Raw genomic sequence first — 19,379 nt, forward strand, 5'->3', positions numbered from 1 at the left:
CAAATACTTGCAATAGGGGTCTGAGCAAGCAACTTTAGGGCTGCATGAAATGTAACAAAAAATGTAACTGTTCATTTCCTCCTTTTTACTCGGTCGCACATCTGCTGTGAAAGTACTGTATATTGTAATATATTAATGCATCAGTACTTTTAGTAAATATAAGTGTGTATCAATGCATCAGTACTCTTGATCAGCATAAAATATTGGGGGGTGTGGTATTGGTGCAGCGGTTAGCACACTACTGTAGACATCCGACGAACGGCATTAAATTTCCCGCAAACTTAAAACATTTGTGTCTAATAACCTTCGTGATTGACACTGCTTGGGAAGGCCTTCATACAGCCGTAGATTGTATATTATATAACAATGATATAATATTGTTAATAATAATGCTGTGGCCGAAAGTGAATTAAAAACTGTTCATAATGTTTTGATTTAAAGCTTTCGTGACTGCAGGGATTCATGTTCTTGATTCCTTCGGTAAAGTCACGTAGAAGGGAAACAATAAAATAACAAAAATATAAAACAATAAAATTCTCACGACGTTTCGACTGATGATTGCTTGTGTTGCAGTCGAAACGTCGTGAGAATTTTATTGTTTTATATTTTTGTTATTTTATTTTTTCCCTTCTACGTGACTTTACCGAAAGAACCAAGAATATGTTCCTAATTTGTTGTGTGATACACTCTTGCGAGAGACTGTCCATTTAAGCAACGCATCTGTGTGTGTGTTCTCTTTTCCGAATCAGTGTTGGAAGTCTGGATGGTGTCTCGATCTCCAACGAGTCAAAGGTCTCAACGTACAAATGGATAATCAAATATTTGTCATCGAATGGTAAATCCTCAGCGCAAAGACATTAATTCCACTTACACCACCGGGAAGCGAGCAGTGTGTGTGTCAGCGAAATCTCCGAGAATTTTAGAATATAAACCACCTGGCCCTGTTGGGCAGGTGTTATTGATCATGCCGGGAGGCTGACGAGCAGCCAAACCATGTTTACGAAGCAAACATGTTTGAGCGTCTCACAGAGTTTTCTATTTTTGTTATTTACTCACAATATATATGGAACATGTGGGTTTGAATTTAATTGTACATTTAATAACCGATGGTTGTCCGTAACATATACCTTGTAGGTAAAGGGTTAAATTTAGAGTTAAAGCTTTCGTGACTGCAGGGATTCATATTCTTGGTTCTTTCGGTAAAGTCATGTAGAAGGGAAATAATAAAATAATATTTTTCTTTATTTTTTATTGTTTTATATATATCTTTTTTTATTGTTTCATATTTTTATTATTATTTTATTATTTCTCTTCTACGTGACTTTACTGAAAGAACCAAGATAATGGGTTACTTTGACCCCTGCTGCCATTAGAGAGGGCTCTATTCCACCTATAACTGCCTGCCTTTCTTCATAAAATAAATGTCCACTGCTTCTGTACAGCATCTTGAGATGACATCGCATTTGGACGGTATATAAATGCACATTGCAATGTCTTCTGGATGTGCTTGTATTTGATACACTTTAAAACTTTTATTATTAATTTCTATTATCACTGTTATTGTGTACCTAATGGTTTTTGCAGGCTCCAGCCCCAGGTGTTTCACCCCTGGGAACACGAACACCCAGTGGCTGGATTCCTCCCTGCGTGGCTTCAAGAGCAACCTCATTCTGCCCGACTTACTGTCCATCCTGAACAACAACGCAAGCATCGTGCGTAAAAATTCCTACCGTTTGGCATGAGCATTGCAATTCATGCGCAATCAACTCGCAATCCATGTGAAATCCCTGCACAATCCATGCCCAATTCATGCAGAGTCCCATGCATAATGCCAGTGCAATTTTACGTGTGATTCATATGCAATCCATGCACAATCCACGTGCAATTCATGTGCAATTCCTGCACAATCCATGCAATCAATGCACAATTAATTCGCCATTCGTTGATTATGTTGCTAGGGGAGGTGCGATTTGAAATCACATTTATTAAGATTGGTACATTGCCATAGACGTGAGTGCACTCGCACACAAGTAAACATGCTGCATACATGCACCCAAACACGTACATGGTGATTAATACTCTGATGCATTTCCTGTTAGTACCGAATGTTGTTTGGGCGTGTTTTGTGACGCTTCACCTCCACGTACTGGAGTTTTTTCGAGAACTGCATGAATTCAGCTTTGCTCCCAGCACCGGTCAGTGCTTGGATGGCGTTAGCAAGCACAATTTAACCCCTACTCGTAAAAGGCAAGTCTCCTCTTTCAAGGGCAATGAAAACGCACCGGGGAGAGCTACACGCGGCACAACAGCGGAAACTCTACCGTGCAGTAAATGATGATCATTTTGCTTTGCTCCGCATCTCAGGTACCTGCCAATGAGCTGCTTGCGCTGCTCAACGTGACGACGTTTTCCAACTACTCGGGCGCGATGACGCAGCTGTTTGACAACTACTCTCCAATCGACGTGCTGCTCGAGGCTTACAACAAAAACTTCTCGACCGTGAGTGGGAGCTCACGATGGCCACTTTCTGACAGAGGACAGGCTCACGGATGGAACGGAAAATGAACCAGAATGCACCCCGATCACACGCTATTATCTCGGAAGATTAACCGGGGTTGCCTTGGAAATGAATACCACAAGTTGGAAAACTTTAATATAACCCATTGGGACAAAGTAAATTTTGTTAAGGCGACTCAGGTCAATGATTGACTAGAATTTCTGAAAAGAAATGCAATTTTTTGCGAATAATGTTCAATCATTGACCTGTGCTGCATCAACCAATGATGATGTTCAAAATATCACAGCAGTGTTGATAGCATATATAATAAAATGCTGACATCGAATGCTCATCAAATTCTTCCAGTCTTAAATAAAGATTCTGAAAATGATGACCTTTAAAATACACTGAAATTGGTAACGACTTGGGCACAGAGGTCACTCAGCAGTGGTGAGGGATGGGGGGGGGATGGCAATGCACAAAAAAGAGCCCCTTAACCAGACCTCTTTTCTTTTTGTCGCTAATCGATAATTAGGTCCCAACATAGCATTCTGCCCTGGGCCTCCAGGAACCTCTGGGCTGTTCCGCTTGCAGAGGCTTTCATGCAGCAGTGGATTGATCATGGCCGATGATGATAATAACCATGTTGCACATGCTCGGCCTGTCCTCCTCGTGGTTGTCAACAGTCGTACAATTCACTCGACGGCGCGGTGAAGAGCGCGGTGGTGACCTCGGCGTTCGGCAGGTTTGGGAAAGAGCTCAAAAGCAGCCCCAACGATGTGACGTCCACAAAGTGGTTCTCGACGTACATGCCCATGTTCCTGCCGGATGTGAACAAAGGCGCGCTGGATTTGGTCTCCCTAAGCGACTGCAAAATCTACGCCTCTGCGTGAGTGGATTTGCACCAGGGGCACAGAGGCACAGTGGAAAGTTTGGGGTGTCCTACGCGCGAACGGTTTCCGTTGTCTTCTTGGTTCTTTCGGTAAAGTCACGTAGAATGAAATAATAAAATAAAAACATAATAAAATAAGTCTCACGACGTTTCGGCCACAATGCAAGCAGCCGTCCTCAGGTGAAGAACAAGTCTGTCAAGAAGAAGACTGAATTGCGACTCTGTCTCCTTGACAGACATGTTCTTCACCTGAGGACGGTTGCTTGCGTTGTGGCCGAAACGTCGTGAGAATTATTATGTTTTCTTTTTATTATTTTATTATTTCCATTCTACGTGACTTTACCGAATGAACCAAGAAGATGAATCCCTGCAGTCACGAAAGCTTTAAATCGAAATTTAAGGTTTCCGTTGTGTTGCAGTATTTGGTTATGTAATAGATGCCCAGTCTGTGATGCATCCCATGCTAATCCTAAGAAGATTATAAGAGAGTGAATGAGGTTGCTGTAGCTAACCATTTTCTATGAGATTTAATGAGGTCATTTTAGCTAACGGATCTCTATGAGAGTGAATGAGGTCGCTTTAGTTCACAGATCTCCTATGAGAGTGAATGGAGGTCGCTTTAGTTCACAGATCTCCTATGAGAGTGAATGGAGGTCACTTTAGCTCACAAATCTCTACGCAGTGGGGGCGTATTACCAAATTACCCAGAATTCACGTGACCTCATAAGTGTGACTTCCACAGTGTGCATGAAACAGATGTAGTAGGCTTTGTAGGCAGGAGAGTGCAGTGTAGCAAAATTTATTTCCGTTCTGTACACTTCCTCCACCTTCACCAAGCCGCACTGACCAGCATAGTGAAGTATGGTTAAACACCGCCCATGGTCAACAAAGGCATGGGGAGCCCCTCATCCAGCAGTGGATTGACAAAATATATGGACAATGTAATGACAGTGAGAGGCTGGAGGGTGTTTGTTTTATATATTTCACTGTTGCGTTTTGGATATTGTTGCACCCATCCCAATTAATTATTAAATAATGTGCAATGTTGCTTTCTCATCAATTGTCTGGCAGATTTGCACCGATGACGCAATGCTCCCATGTGTTTTTTTGCCTTTCAGTGTGGATCCATTTAAAAACATCTACACCAAATTGACGGCTGACAATAGGATAGCTGTGCATGATTGGCTGGTTGCCAATCTCAACCGTACGAGCGGTGAGTGAGATTTCTCAGTCTTCATCGTGTCAATTAGATTGTGTTACAAATGTGTAATAAAGGACTCGACCACTGTGTCTGTCTTCGTTGTCCTTTATTCGGGTTCTTTACACTTGCCCCACACGGCTCTCTCTCCGAGACTCCCCCGCTTGGCAGCCCGATGCTGCCGTCGCTCCCGTAGCCTCTCACTCCACTCCGATGCAGCTCCGCTGCTGATCTCCTCGTGCAGGCCTCTGGCTGCCCTCACTGCAGCCTCAACCGGCTCCCCGTTCCTCCGTGCTCGGTCACCGCTGGCCGACGGTGCCGAGACTTATCCTGGGTGTGTGGCGATCTCGCCACCCTCCAACCTCCGCCCTGCGTGGCCTCACTCTATATTTCTCTCCAACAACTCCTCCTGCTCTTCCGGTTTCTCCACCTTAAGACTTGATCCCTCTCTCCCACGTGACCTAACTCCTCCCCCCGTGACGTCACATCCGCGAGGCCGTTTACGCCCGCATTACAAATGCATGAAAAACACATGACGACAAAACACATGCTTTTTTGAAAGCCATTTATAAATCCACGAATGCATAAAGGCTTCTTCATGCCACGTTTGAGGATGTTAAGATGTATTTTCCTCCAAAGACGAAGTACTGTTGTCAATGCCAATGATGATGTTGCTTCAATTAATCCTTTTTTCTCTCTCAACTTTGTCGAATAGCATCCAGACCGCCGTGCTACGTGGAAAAGAAGAGCTATCTCACGGACAACTTGCAGCAGTACTTCCTGTTGACGAACAAAGCTGAGCTGGAGATGCTGGTCACCAATAATAGTCAGGTAACGCTCTGTCCAATGAACACGACATCCAGCAGGCGAACGTCTGCGTGTTTTATAATGTAGCGCAGGAGGCGACATTAATGCGAACGGAGTGACAAAAGCACACGTGGGGCTTAAAGGTAAAGTAGGTCTCATCGTGATATGTTTCCTTCTGAAACGATTTCATCAATGCATCTGCCAGAGGTCGCAAACGGGTTTTGATTTCTTACCCGTACCCGTACCCGGCCGCACCAGGGTCGCAAATGAGTACCCGTACCCAGCTGGGTACGGGTACTCGTTCCCTACCCGTACCCGTACCCTACCCGAAATGAGTGACAAACGGTTACTCACCAGTGACTCACGGCCTACCCGTACCCGTACTCGGCCACACCAGGGTCGCAAACGGGTACCCGTACCCGGCCGGGTACGGGTAGCCGGGTATCGGGTATCGGGTAGGGTATGGGTATCGGGTACCCGGTTGCGACCTCTGGCATCTGCTGAGAAACGTAAAACGGTGAAGGTGCAACCCTGGATTTGTTTGCTCACGCCACTGCGAGCAGGAGGGGTTCTCGTGGAGGGAGCTCCAGAGAGCTGCACTCTGCGGTGCTGTGGTCTGCACTGTCGGCTTAGTTATCCCGGGAGTATCCACACTTTCTGTTTACGCCATCTCAACCCCCCCCCCCCCCAAACCCCTCCCCATTAATTCCGGATAATATTGGTCGCAAAAGCCTACGTGTTTGAAACTCTTAGGGTTTTTTCGGTAAAGTCAAGTAGGTAAAAAATGAAATTAAAAGTTAATAAAAGTAATAATGGAAATAATGATTTATTATAATATTTTATTTCCATTATTACTTTTATTAACTTTTAATTACATTTTTTTACCTACGTGACTTTACCGAAAAAACCTAAGAGTATGAATCCTTGCAGTCACGAAAGCTTCAAATCTAGAATTACGTGTTTGAAACCAACACTTTACTCTTCCATTACTTGACTGTTATTCACCCATTTTTGCTGCTGGGTGGACAGAGGCTGGGGGGGGGGGGGGTTGGTTTAATAGACTTGCACCACTGTCTTGATTAGCGTGCCAGGAGAATCAACTGGCGATGTCTGCATTGCAACTCCAGGGTGCTACCCATTACTCCACGGGAGCATATTCCCCCTTATTGTCTTGTTACGTGAATCTGAAATGGTACAAAGGTTATTTGACCAAAAAAATGCATCATGTGTTTGCTTTTCAAGTGGTGCATACATTTAGTAGGACTTTCAGATATGCTCGGCAGGTCATGCACTAACAAAGACACACCTATAAGGCAACAAAGAACATGCCTGTCGACTGAGTATAAAGATGCTTCTTGCAGTAAAAAAGGTTACTGAGCGTGGTAAAATTAGAAACACGGTGTTGCCAGACATTTGCAGTGACGTACAAATATTATTTGCGAGCAGTTTCAAAGCTGTAGTCATCGTGTCGCCGTGGGTTGTATGCTCCCCCCACCCTTCCAATACATACTTGAAAATGGAAACGTAACTCGTTCCATCTGAGAATAGGTTTTCCCCTTTTTCTGGCAATTAAACAGGTGTTAAGATGTTAAAACACCAAACTCAAACCTTTTACAAGGAATCATGTCTGCATTAACCACAATACTTGTGGTCAGAATGCAAACAAAAAACATACTAAATTTCGATTTAAAGCTTTCGTGACTGCAGGGATTCATCTTCTTGGTTCTTTCGGTAAAGTCACATAGAATGGAAATAATAAAATAAAATAAAAAAAAACATAGTAAAATAAAAATTATTACTTTATTATTTCCATTCTACGTGACTTTACCGAAAGAACCAAGAAGAGAAAAAACATACCCTGATAATATGATGCATTGTCTTTGAAACTGATTGGTCCACACCAGAGACAGCTTTCTTTTGAGCCTCGTCTCAAAACGGTATTACACCAGAGGACGCCAAAAGGCGTACAGTACAAAGACATTGCACTCTCAGAGTAACACCTGTTTTGTTGCCAGAAAAAAAAGGGAAAACCTATTCTCGTTCAATATGTTTGTCTGTCGATAGTGGAAGGTCACGATAATGCTTCTTAAGATGATCCAGTGTAGATGAAACTTAAGTAAAGCATTGTTTTGCTATGACAGACTTTACCACAGATCGGCCAAATTGATCAAAGGGTCGTTATTGTCGATTGCATTGTTGTTTTTTTGTATTTAACACATTACAGAATCCATGCACATTCCTGATTGTCTTCCTTGTTTCTGTGCAGCTAGTGGAGTTCTTAATCCATCAGAGCACCCTGGACCAACTCGCAAATGCAAACAACCTGACCACTGACATGAACAATTACCTGGTGCAGCAAATGCATGCGGGAAAGATAAATTTGACGAGGTGAGTTTTATCTATAAGCCATGCTACCCTCATGTCTTCCTGTGATCAAGTCAACCTGAATATAATACATCTCCCCCAGGTCTCAGTAGCTAAGCAGATTGGTGCTTGGTTAGCACTTGGATAGTAGACTGCTGGGACTAGTGTGTGTAGCAGGTCAATCCTACAAGCTTTTTCAGAAACTGTTGGCAGGACAGCATTGCATTCTTGAATTAACCTATATGCTGCTTTCCAGTTTCATCCCCTGATATGTGTCGGGTTTCTCCAACTACTCTGATTTCCTCTCGAATGCAAAACACACTCATTTATGGAATTGGACAAATATCCCAATGCAGGAACCTCCTGTGACCTCAGTCTTAAGACTCAGTGGAGTTCTCCTGCAATTAAATACAATCCATTAACATGTAAAGGTTGACCACAGCCCAATGCCTTTGAAGCAAACGTATCAAAATTGTGACCCTGAATTGTGACTATTCATGAAATTGCAGTGTGGAGGGGAAGGGGGGGGGGTTAAAGCGGAATAAAAATAATGCGTATGTATGGATTCTGTAACGATTACAACATGTGCTTGTCCCCCGGAATTATTTATTTACCAATAAAAACGCAACCTCCTGAGCCGAACGGGAGGAGTTCACACGGCTCGTGATGCACGGCCGTCATGAGCGGAAATAATAATCGATGTAGCGCTGTTTTCTTTTTTATCTCCATGTCTTTGGCAAAACCCTCGGAAAAATGAATCCAGTTTTCTGTAGAATGAGTTCCTAGCAGCAACACAACATTATCCTCGTGCTCAAGTCATATTGCATCGTATCTATGAGAGTAATTACCGTCACCTGCCCCCCAGCCCCCCTGTCCCACTACAAACAGACAGACAGAGCTAAAGCACAAATGCTTTCAACCTTAGATGAAAAGCGTAAAAAAGTATTGATATTTGAGACAAATCACGAACCTGAATCCTAGGAAAACATCAACTTGCCGTCGGGTTGAGTTAATGCAATCCTAGCTAACAGCACTTTCTTGCCAGCTGTCACTACTAACGTGGGATGTTTGTGTGCTCGTGTGCGTTGCCAGTGTGCCGAATCCGCTTCTGTGCTTGTACGTGATAGCATACAGCTCTGAACTCACCGCGAACAATTTAAATGTGTTGCTGGCAAATCTCACGACATGCGAAGCATCCTTGACAAACCCCAAGGATAAGGACAAGGTAAAACACATCTGTCGCATACTCACTCTATGGTTCTTTCGGTATAGTCACGTACGTATGAAAATAAAATAATATATCACGACGTTTCGATCGCAACACAAGCGGTCGTCCTCAAGCGGAAAAAATAATCCAGCAATGGAACTGCTGAACCAGGAAGAACACAGTGGGGGGAGAGCAGTTACAGCAAGAGGTTATATATGTTGGCGGAGGGCATATTACACAGCACTAACATTTTGGGAAAATGTTACAAACCCACAAATAAGTCTAAAAATATATAATTCCCGGAGGTGGCCATGAGGCTCAGAGGTCAGAGCACTCCGGCTGGCATTGCTGACATCGTGGAGTGCAAATCCAGGATCTTGGTAGTCGTGATAAACCGGTGTGCTCACGTGTCGTGAGTGGATGGTCTCAGCCGGTCACTATTCACTCTTTTTTCCCTATTTTTCTACGCATAATTTGGCTAAATTCCAGTTCTCATAATCGATCGCCAGTCTTAGTGGCATGTGATGGACATTACTCTCGCATGCAAAGAGGGTGAGCGTGTGTTGATCCCTTGACTGTGTGAACCAGAGGTCAGTTGAAGGGATCTCAGGGGTAGCTCTGTGACATCTGCTTTCTTGAGGCATTCTCGAACACAAAGGGATGCATTTCATAATGTAGGATACATTCATGATTTCATGAAGTTACATTTTTTTCATATATTTCTTTTTTGTTTTCCAAAAACCAAAACGTCACTCCCCGGGTCATGTCCTGTCTGTGTCTCCCTGGCTGCCGTGCGCGCGTGTGCAGCTGAACGCGATAATTTTGAGCCAATTAACGAACTACACGCCGGAGGTGATTAAGAGCCTGGGGAGCGCCGTCGTTGCAGTTCCGTTCTCCGACATCGACAAAAAATTCACATCCGAATTGGTCCTGAACACTTTGCCGCAACTCGGACGTCAGTCGGGCTGGAGTCTGGGACAGACACGCCAACTCCTAAAGAAGCTGGGCGACCAATATCCAGTGAGTACTCAAAAGGGATTAGACCAAAGCTTTTACACCGACGGCATGTCAATACGCATCCTTTTGTGAACCAGGAGATAAAACAATGCATTGCTACAATGAGAGACATAAAGGGGAACACGTGGATGAAACAACATACAGAGGTTAATGGCATGTATGTATGTTGAACTTCTTTCGCACTGAGCTTTCAAACTAAATTTAAAAGTGCATAGCTCCAGTGGCTTACTAATATTGGAAGGAAGAGCGTTCCAGACGGCTGCAGAAGCACGTTTGAAAGCATCTTTGTTTGCTGATTATCCAAAAAGCCGCTACGAGGATGACCAGAGTTCGTGTGATGGTTTATGTTCCTTGACGAAATCAGCAAGGCATTGTGGTTAATTTGTGTGTAATGAGTGCAACCTTATCATCCAACTTGTTAAGGAAAATCATTGGGTTTGGGTAGGGCATGTCATGGCTGGAAGGAGGGCTGCCTCGATGGTCAAGAATTATAGCGGAGTGGCAAACGAGGAATGGAACACACCCGTAAGGACATCCACCGAGGAGATGGAGTGATGAACTCGGTTCGTGTGCTGGATGAATTGTTCCATCGCAAGATCATGAGGGGTGGTGGTGGCTTGTGGGGGGGCTTTATCGAGAAGTGGAGTCAATCAAGCGATAATGTAGTGGTTAGCACGCTGCACTAAGAACCCAGCTATCCAAGTCCATTTCCTGCTCACGGCCAACCCCAGTGATGATTATCTGAACCGGTCATTGGCCTCGCCTAGATTGATTCCACCTTAAATGAGTATCTGGTGCGGTGTGTAAAAACATCGGCACTAGGTAAATAAACGCCGCTGTATGTGGTGTTGACCACCGACGCTCTCGTGTGCTGTGCCGGCCTTCGTAGGTGCTCACGAACAGCACTTCCCCCAAAAGTCAGTTCAAGACTACACGATGGGATATTTGTCTTTGTGTGTGCATCCACACATTTGGGGAGTAGTGGTGAAAGGGTGAATGCCCTACACTACAAAACAAGGAACCTGAATTGAATTCTCCGCCACAGCTACCATCCGTAACCAGAGATATCAATTCTAGACCTGTCCCTAGTTCGATTCAACCTTGAAAGCAACGCTTAGTGCTGTGTTTAACTTGCGGCACTGGGTAAACAAAGGGAGCTGGGCATAGCGGTGGTCGCGCCACAAGCCTTTCGTGTGCTGTGCTGGCCTTGTTAGCCTCTTGGTGGCAGCACTCGCCCCAGCACTTTCTGTCGTGCATATGGTGAGGCGCCTTTACCTTTGTGTCCGTGTGTCCCGTGCAGGTGAACAGCTCCAAAAGCTTGGAAGACCTGGGGACCCTGGTGTCTGGAGTTTCCAGCGACACCTTCATAAAAATGAACGGTGACCAGCTGAAAGACTACATGATCAATTCCAACATGAGTGTCAACATCCAGACCTTGCCACCCGGCATTCAGTCGGTCATTGTCAACAAGGTCAGTGCGGCAAATCTCACCCGCGGTTTCACCACCACCACCACCACACAACAAAAACAGGTCCTGAACAAACCTAATAAGAATAGGTTTTGCCTATGTTCAAACACCAAATATATACCTTTTGCAAGGCATCAAGTCTGCATAATGAACACATACTTGTGGCAAAGCATGCACACAAGCATGGTCAGATAATGTACGCATTGTCTTTGAAACGGATTGGCCTACACCAGAGACGGCCTTCTTCATGGCCTTGTCTCACCATGTAGACCAGACAACCCTAAAAGGCAAACAGTACAAAGACAACGCAAGTATTAGAGCATTTATAGCACGGATAGGGCCAGTATCAAAAATAAGAATGGGTTTTTCCCTTTTCTGGAAACAAAACAGGCATTAACATGTCACATACATACCTGAGCAAACTGTGACAGCACAGGGTTAAATATCACGAACAGAAAATACCGTGAACAGCAACAACTGTTCGATAGTGCTAAGGGTGAGATTGCGGGTTTAAGCAAAATCACACCGCACCTCGAAATGGAATGCACACAGTCTTGCTTTGGGCTGACACCTCAAGAGAGTCAAACTTATTTTAAACAGCAGTAGCGCAATCGTATTCCAGTTTTCTCCCTTGTTCGTAGTCATCGGTGGAGTGTAGCCATCATTGCCTCCTGCTACCTCGTTCCTTGGGGGCTTTGTGTCCTCAATCAATCACTGTGTTTCACACGTGTCTTTCCTTTGTAACAAAAGCTCGTGATGGATGACTATAACACAATTAGCATGCGTCTATCATAAATTAATAACGGATGCAGTTTTATTGGGGTTAATGTTATAAGACAATGAAACGTATTCACTTATTAATTCAGATATTTAACCTGTAAGAATCACCTCGGGATGGAACGTTTCGTTTGGGAGGTTGTCCATGCAGGGCGTCCAGCGCCACGTGTGCAAAAAAAACCACGTGTACACGGACATTTTGAAATCTACAACGTGTTGAGTCGACGTTTGTACAATGTCGGATACAATTACAATCGGGAGCAGAGAAACAAGACCACCAAGGCCCCCGCACATGAGCATCACAGCGCAGTCACACACGTGAATACGTGGTGCAACACCGCCGGCTCGTACAGACATTGTTCTTCAGCTGAAACAGTCGCACATGCATGTGCAAGTGTGCTTTTATGAAAGGTTTAATCGGTTGAGACTGGCGGCACTTGTTTTATTTTTGGTTGTTGTTGCAGTTGCTTGGTGAGAACAAAATTTCCATCGTGGACTGTATCAATCAACTGCCTCCGTCTACTGTGACACAAATTCCACCCGAACGTCTGAGGTCTTTGGGCGGTAATAATATCTTCTCAAATGGACAGTGGACTGATGGCCAGGTGAGATGAATCGCACACAACCTGCAATGCAACCTTCACCTTACCACTTCAGCAATTGGGCCCGTGCAAGTGTCCCCCTGGATCAAATTGGCTCTTGATTCCACTCACGTTTATCAGCAGCTCTTAGCCAGTGGTGGAAATTACACATTTCCGTGGTGAGAGTGAGTGTATTAGCATAAAAAACCCACTGCGAACTCCTCGCAAAAGGTGGTACATATTGCATTGACCTCAGAGGGATCTGAAATTTTCCCGAGGACAAATGCACCCAGAATGCACCTGATTTCATTGTATTCCAAAAGCTAGGCAGGGTTAAGCGTGGTTCTGAACTAGCATGGGAGAATGTCGGATAATATCCGGTGGCATAGGGTATGGTAGTGCAGCAGTAGATGCTTTCATCTATCTGTGCAAAGATTTTAATAGTATCTCGTCATCTGGGTATTCTCTGGTACTCCTTTCACAAGTTGAAAGTCACATAACAGCAGTGAATGAACTCTCTGCAAAGTAACATTTAAACATTGATTTAAATAATATGGACACGTGCACAAATATCATATTTGTTTGTTTCGTTTTTCTCTTTCAGGCTGTGATTTTGTTGGACGAATTGAAAAAGTATAATGACATTGGATCTATCATTACGTAAGTGCGTTTGTCCCATGTCTGTTGATGTCACATGGGCTTAATTGGGCAGATCCAGCAAATATTTAGTCCATCATCATCAATGGCCATGGCAAATCCACTCCAGGATGAAGGAGCTCCCTAAGCCACTGCCAATCACTCACGGTCCTTTGACGGAACAATTTTTGCTCAGAGCATCGCCAATTAGACGAACTTACATTACAATGCTGTTGTACAAAGAGGAAGTAGTGGCCAAGGTGGGGGGAGAACTGCACTGTGAGCCTGGCGACGCGAGTTTGATTTGAATGCCCATCCAATGCCCATCCAATGCCCATCCAATGCCCATCCAATGCCCATCCAATGCCCATCCAATGCCCATCCAATGCCCATCCAATGCCCACCCCCTTCGGCAAATCTGCACTAACCAATAGGGGGAAGTATGGTCATACAAGCCCCATGATTGACATGGCATGAGGAGTTATTTATCCAGCAGTGGATTCACAAATGGTTGATATTATGATAACGATATATATACATTTTTAATGTGATTTCCCCTGCCCACCAACCCCCTCTGTCGTGAAGAAAGAGACTTTGCCCAATATCACCCATATCAGTGGCGAATATCTCATTGAACTCCCCCACACCTTTCCCCGCTCCTCTCAGCCTTAATTGAGTACCAGGTGCCGTATGTGCACATCCGCAATAGGGAGATGAAGACGGCCGGGCATGGTGCCGGCCACACCACCCCCTCGTACGCTGCACCATTGGCACTCGCTAACGGCACTTGCCCCGTACAGAGTTACGGTCATTTGCGTCTGTTAAATATTGTGCGCGTTACAGATTGCATCATCGTTAATCTTAGTATTATGAGCCGTTTGCCCATCCAAGGACGGGTGTATTGCATGAAATCTGAAACTTGCAAGCGAAACGCAGACCGCGACGTGATATTCATTGCATCCATTCGTGTGCATTTTGTAAGGGCGCGGTGACACAGACTTATTTCATTTGAAGGTTATAATCCCTTGTTCATAATGATGTCCTGTTTACTTTGATGTCTCAATAGCGTTACGGAGATCGCGTGACGTGGGGGTTCTGCCTTTGTAGTGAGGGTTGTGAGTTGATGCTGAGGAGGGGGGAGAAGGCACCTCGGCCCCCCCCCCATGTGGAGTGACGTCAGCCGCTAATTATTACTAATGGAGCGGGGGGTGTCCATTTGGAGGACGTAACCTATTCATGATTATTAAAAAGGGGGGCTGGTCGACGTGGAGTGACGTCACGAGCATTGCACACACATTCTTGGCTCATTATAGTAGGTAATAATAATGGGGGGGGGGGGTGTCCATTTGCAGGACGTCACCTGTTCATGAATATTAATAAGGGGGGCTGGACGTCATGAGCGTTAAGGACATACATTCCTGGGTGATTATAGTAGGTATTGTCGTTAAAGAGCCTGTGTGTAGGCCATGCAGCAGATGTTTGTGTTTGGTCATTATTGTGGTTTGTCATTGTGGTTTGCCATAATTGTGGTGTTACGCCATGTTGTTTTGATCTGACAGGGGAGCACCCAACCTGTTGCCAGGGTTTTCGTGTGGACAACTTAATGCATCTGATGACGTGAAGAACTTCCTGAAAACAGTTACCACCGTCAAAGGCCAACTGACCGCATCCCAGGTGTTTATGATAATTCATGAGAAAAACACATAGGCACAGTCACCGACCTCCATCTCACGTGGACCTCGTCTGTAATTATGATCGAATAATGTCGCAGCCATTCCGATCACGCTGGCGGAGAAGCATCAGGGAAACGTGGACGTTGCCTGCTGTAGGATTAGAGATCATGTTGACAGAATAATGACTTCTGTACTCTTAGGTTTTTTTCGGTAAAGTCACATAGGTAAAAAATTAAATTAAAATTAATAGAAGTAATAATATTATTAAAATTAAAATTAATAGAACCGGAGTACGAGTCCTACAGAAGTAATAATATTATTAAAATTAATAGAAGTAATAATATTATTAAAATTAAAATTAATAGAACCGGAGTACGAGTCCTACAGAAGTAATAATATTATTAAAATTAATAGAAGTAATAATATTATTAAAATTGAAATTAATAGAAGTAATAATATTATTACTTCTATTAATTTTAATTTTATTTTTTACCTGCGTGAATTTACCGAAAAAACCCTAAGAGTATGAATCCTTGCAGTCACGAAAGCTTCAAATCTAGAATTAATGACTTCTATGACGTATTGTGGCTCATCGGTAGAATTGCCACCTCCCTGAGGCATAATAAAACTAGCACATATCATGGGAAGAAGCAGAAAAATGTTTCACAATATCGGAAGAGGGGAGAACTACAGTTGTGTTGTCTTGAGTCGCGGATTATCACTGCTTGTCTGATAAAAAAAAAATTGAACTTTTAATGTCCTGGGAAGATTGACAGATTTCCTAGTGCATGTGGTAACCCTACATATTTTTTATTTAATAAGCAATAAATGTCAACAGCGGCGAGGAGATTCGAGTCGTCGTGTGGAATTTCCCTGCAACGTTACAATCGATTCAAGTAGGCACTGAACCGATCTAAAGAGAGTGGAATGACCGTTTGAACTTGGACCGTGCACCGCACAGTAATCTCTGTCACTCACAGAGAGAGCGATTCGGAGGCACGAGGAGCCACAGCCAAGTGGGAAGGCAGTCAGCCGGTGAACCGGCGCCAACAATTGTCCAATCTCTGCCATCCTCTCTTTATATTCAGCTGCTTTCTGCCTCCTAAAGTACAGATATGGAGTAGGCAGCTAAATATACTGTTTCAATACAATGCTGTCCTCTGAGTCTCTGGTGATCAGGCTGTGATGCACTGGGCTACGTTGAATTGGGCTTTGATGTGTCACCTCAAATGCCTTGCCTGATAAACCTTTTTTTATTCTTGCAGGAGAGTTGCTTGGCCGAAAGACTGGCATCTACTGCGGATGAATCTGTACCTTCGACTGTCCTCATGTTGCTGCCGTAAGTGAGGGAGGTTTAACATCTTTTGTAATAATAATGATGATTGGGAATCTATAATACACACCATTTCCGTTCACTTTCAGAGAGAGCAAGAGAGTGATTCAGAGATGTGGGAAACCACATACAAGTGGGAAGGCAGCCATAACCAATGCAAACAATTGTCCAAGCTCTGTGATTCTATGTTGGGGTTTTGGGCAACTCTCATGTTTAGAAATGTAGGAGGAAACTGGATCACATTGAAAAAACCCCTGCATCTGACGGGATAGGTAACACTCCACCCCCGTACAGATGGAGATTAACCCACTTGCTGTACTGCCATCATACCCTGGTTGTAAGCCAGGAAACGGTGACCTCGACGCCCACGAGTAGGGAGGGAGTTTCACGAGTTTGTGTGCGATCCACCCACCCTCGCCCCTAAAGTGCTGGGTTACATACGTGCTAAGACACCACCAGTACCCATAATAGGATGATACATTTATGGATTGTTTGGAGTCTGAGTCCGTGATTTGCATCCAAACATGAGCGTTATTAACAGAGAGACGTGTGATGATCCCTTGCTTTTACAGAGCGTCGCATCAGGACTTTGGTATGAATTGCGAAAAGATGTTCAGAAAAATGGGCAAGGGAAACATCAACAAGTTGCCCATGGACAAGACCAGGAGCAATCTTCTGATCAAAGCCCTGTCGTGCCCGGTGGGTGGCCGCGTGGCGGGGGGGAAGGGCGCGTCGCGTTGTGGTGCTCGGCGAGTAAAAGGCCAAGGCGCAGAAAACGTGCCGCCCGTTTTAGGCCTAATGGGGAAACAGAACATTTTAATGTCTCGAGCGTAAAGGCGGAGAGTGGAAGTTTGCAGACAGATGGTCCCCCGTTTCTCCGGACCTTACCATAAGGTGTGTGTGTGGTGGGGTCAGGGGGGAGGAGACGAGTGCTTGGGGTTATTACTTCTCCCCCTTTTAGGGGATACACGGGAGTTGGTCACTGCCCCGCGGGACATTTTCTGATAATAAGTTCATTGCGGTGTTCGCGAGCAGGCTCCCCCCCCCACCCCCGCCTTTGTCCCTCCTTCCCTTGGTTTCCCCCCCCCCCCCCCCACGTGTGCGGGGCAGTGAGCCCAGATTATCTCCCATCTCTGGACCCAGGAGTGCTGAGTTGGGTCTTTAGTCCACGGAGTTTATGTACCCAGCAGGTCCTCCCCCCCTTCGTTGCAGTTTATCCCTGCTACCGGCTCTAGTTCTGTGGCAAACAAAACAATAAAGAAAGTTGCAACCATGCAAGTGCTTGCTCACACTACAGCTGGCGGAATGTCAACTCCTCCATGCTAGCCATACCGTCTTGGGGGAGCTGGGAGTCCCCACACTATACCACCCCCCCCCCCCCCCCCATCATATGCCACCGATTGTGCCATATTCAATTATAGTGCTGGATAGGCAGGGGCTGTAGGGGGCGGTTCAAGAGACTTGCATCATTACGTCAACTGCCGCGACCGCACACCAAAGCAAACGAGGGAACGCACGCGCAGCTGCAGTGACGGTCGGAGGAGAGGTGCGCTGTGCCCAGGTGGACACACGGCCGAACGATCATGCCCCGACTAACGCTGCGCACTCGTCAACAGGAAGCTGCCATTGTGTAATGGTTTAATACACGGTCACGTTTTGGCTTAGAGTGCGCAGTGGTGGAAATGGGCCGGAATGCCGTGACAGGAGTAGAAATTGGAAGCCGACTGCATTCCAGAAGGAATCAAGGATTCATCTTTATTGATGTTTTCATTTGAGTCACCGATGGGACCCCTAAAGTAACGGAGACCCACAGACACTCACTGAGGGGGTGGGTGGCACAGGCACACAAGAGGGTGGGTGACCAGCATCACGCCCGGCCCCCTTTGTGTCCCAAGTGATGAATTTACACACGGCACCAGGTAATCATTTGAAGCTGTGTCGACCTAGGGGAGGCCCAGGACCGGGTCAGACACTCCTCACTGGTGTTTGCCATGAGCGGGAATCAAACTAGGGTCGCTAGGTTCCCCTGACTGGTCTTACACGGACACAAACGTAAGTCGCTAACAACAGGGACAGTAAGATCCGACTGCACGGTTCATGGCCTGTCGATTTCCATAACGAACACGAGGCCCAGGACCGATTCAAATAATCGTCACTGATGTTGGGTGCGCTAAAACCGCTCCCCACTCGTGGACTTGCGCACACACACCCACTTTTGATCATCATCATTGGTAAGTACAGTATTTAGTCAGTAATTATACTCTATTTATTGTCTAGGAATTATTTTTGTTAATGTGATTTTACCGCGTTTATTTCAATGATGTATTTTGAGGTTATTTGGCGCACAGTACAGTGCTTATTTAAATGATGACGTGTCTTTTTGGTTGCCATGTACCTCACCCCATTATTTAGGCAAGGCTTAAGTATTTAATGTTTTGGCTTTTGCGGTACTTTCCAAGAGCGTAACCCCGACGATTTTCCAGGACCTCCTGTGTATGTCATTGTGGTTTTTCAAAGCTCATCCTCTGCCATGCTGTCGCCTTCACAGAATATTGCAGAGGGGAATCTGACTGCAGATTCAATCGCTGTCCTCGGGAATCTGTCATGCACGCTGAGCGCCAACCAGATCAAGAACGCTGACAAGAGCATCCTGATGCATCTCAGTCAGTGCAGGGTCTACACAGATGCTCAAGCCAACAGCATCCAGGAAAAGCTCATCGTATTTTATAAGTGTGTACAGCGATCTACCCACACATCCACCCATCTCCCTATCTACTCGCTCATCTACCATCGATATATATCTATCCATTTATCTGTCTGTCCACCGATCTATCTATCAATATATCCACCCACCCACCTATCTATCTATCTACGCACCTCACTACACATCCATTCATCCATCCATCCACCCACCCACCTACTGTATATA

The 19,379-nt window shown here is 45.1% G+C and overlaps 1 protein-coding gene across 1 annotated transcript in view; it reads left to right on the forward strand.

Annotated features, from left to right (window-relative positions):
- LOC133353681 (uncharacterized) overlaps positions 1-19,379 on the forward strand; it is a 49,858-nt gene that overhangs the window by 17,682 nt on the left and 12,797 nt on the right. Inside the window, exons 22-37 of the mRNA XM_061570111.1 lie at positions 750-835; positions 1,585-1,712; positions 2,365-2,499; positions 3,184-3,386; positions 4,508-4,602; positions 5,303-5,418; positions 7,661-7,782; positions 8,851-8,983; positions 9,773-9,985; positions 11,283-11,453; positions 12,692-12,832; positions 13,413-13,468; positions 15,004-15,118; positions 16,383-16,456; positions 17,023-17,149; positions 18,999-19,180. Coding sequence (XP_061426095.1) covers positions 750-835; positions 1,585-1,712; positions 2,365-2,499; positions 3,184-3,386; positions 4,508-4,602; positions 5,303-5,418; positions 7,661-7,782; positions 8,851-8,983; positions 9,773-9,985; positions 11,283-11,453; positions 12,692-12,832; positions 13,413-13,468; positions 15,004-15,118; positions 16,383-16,456; positions 17,023-17,149; positions 18,999-19,180 — 2,097 coding nt within the window. The remainder of the gene's footprint in view (positions 1-749; positions 836-1,584; positions 1,713-2,364; positions 2,500-3,183; positions 3,387-4,507; positions 4,603-5,302; positions 5,419-7,660; positions 7,783-8,850; positions 8,984-9,772; positions 9,986-11,282; positions 11,454-12,691; positions 12,833-13,412; positions 13,469-15,003; positions 15,119-16,382; positions 16,457-17,022; positions 17,150-18,998; positions 19,181-19,379) is intronic.

This window comes from Lethenteron reissneri, chromosome 44 (genome assembly GCF_015708825.2).
Source record: "Lethenteron reissneri isolate LAM-NWPU_2019-01 chromosome 44, ASM1570882v1, whole genome shotgun sequence".
NCBI lineage: Eukaryota > Metazoa > Chordata > Hyperoartia > Petromyzontiformes > Petromyzontidae > Lethenteron > Lethenteron reissneri.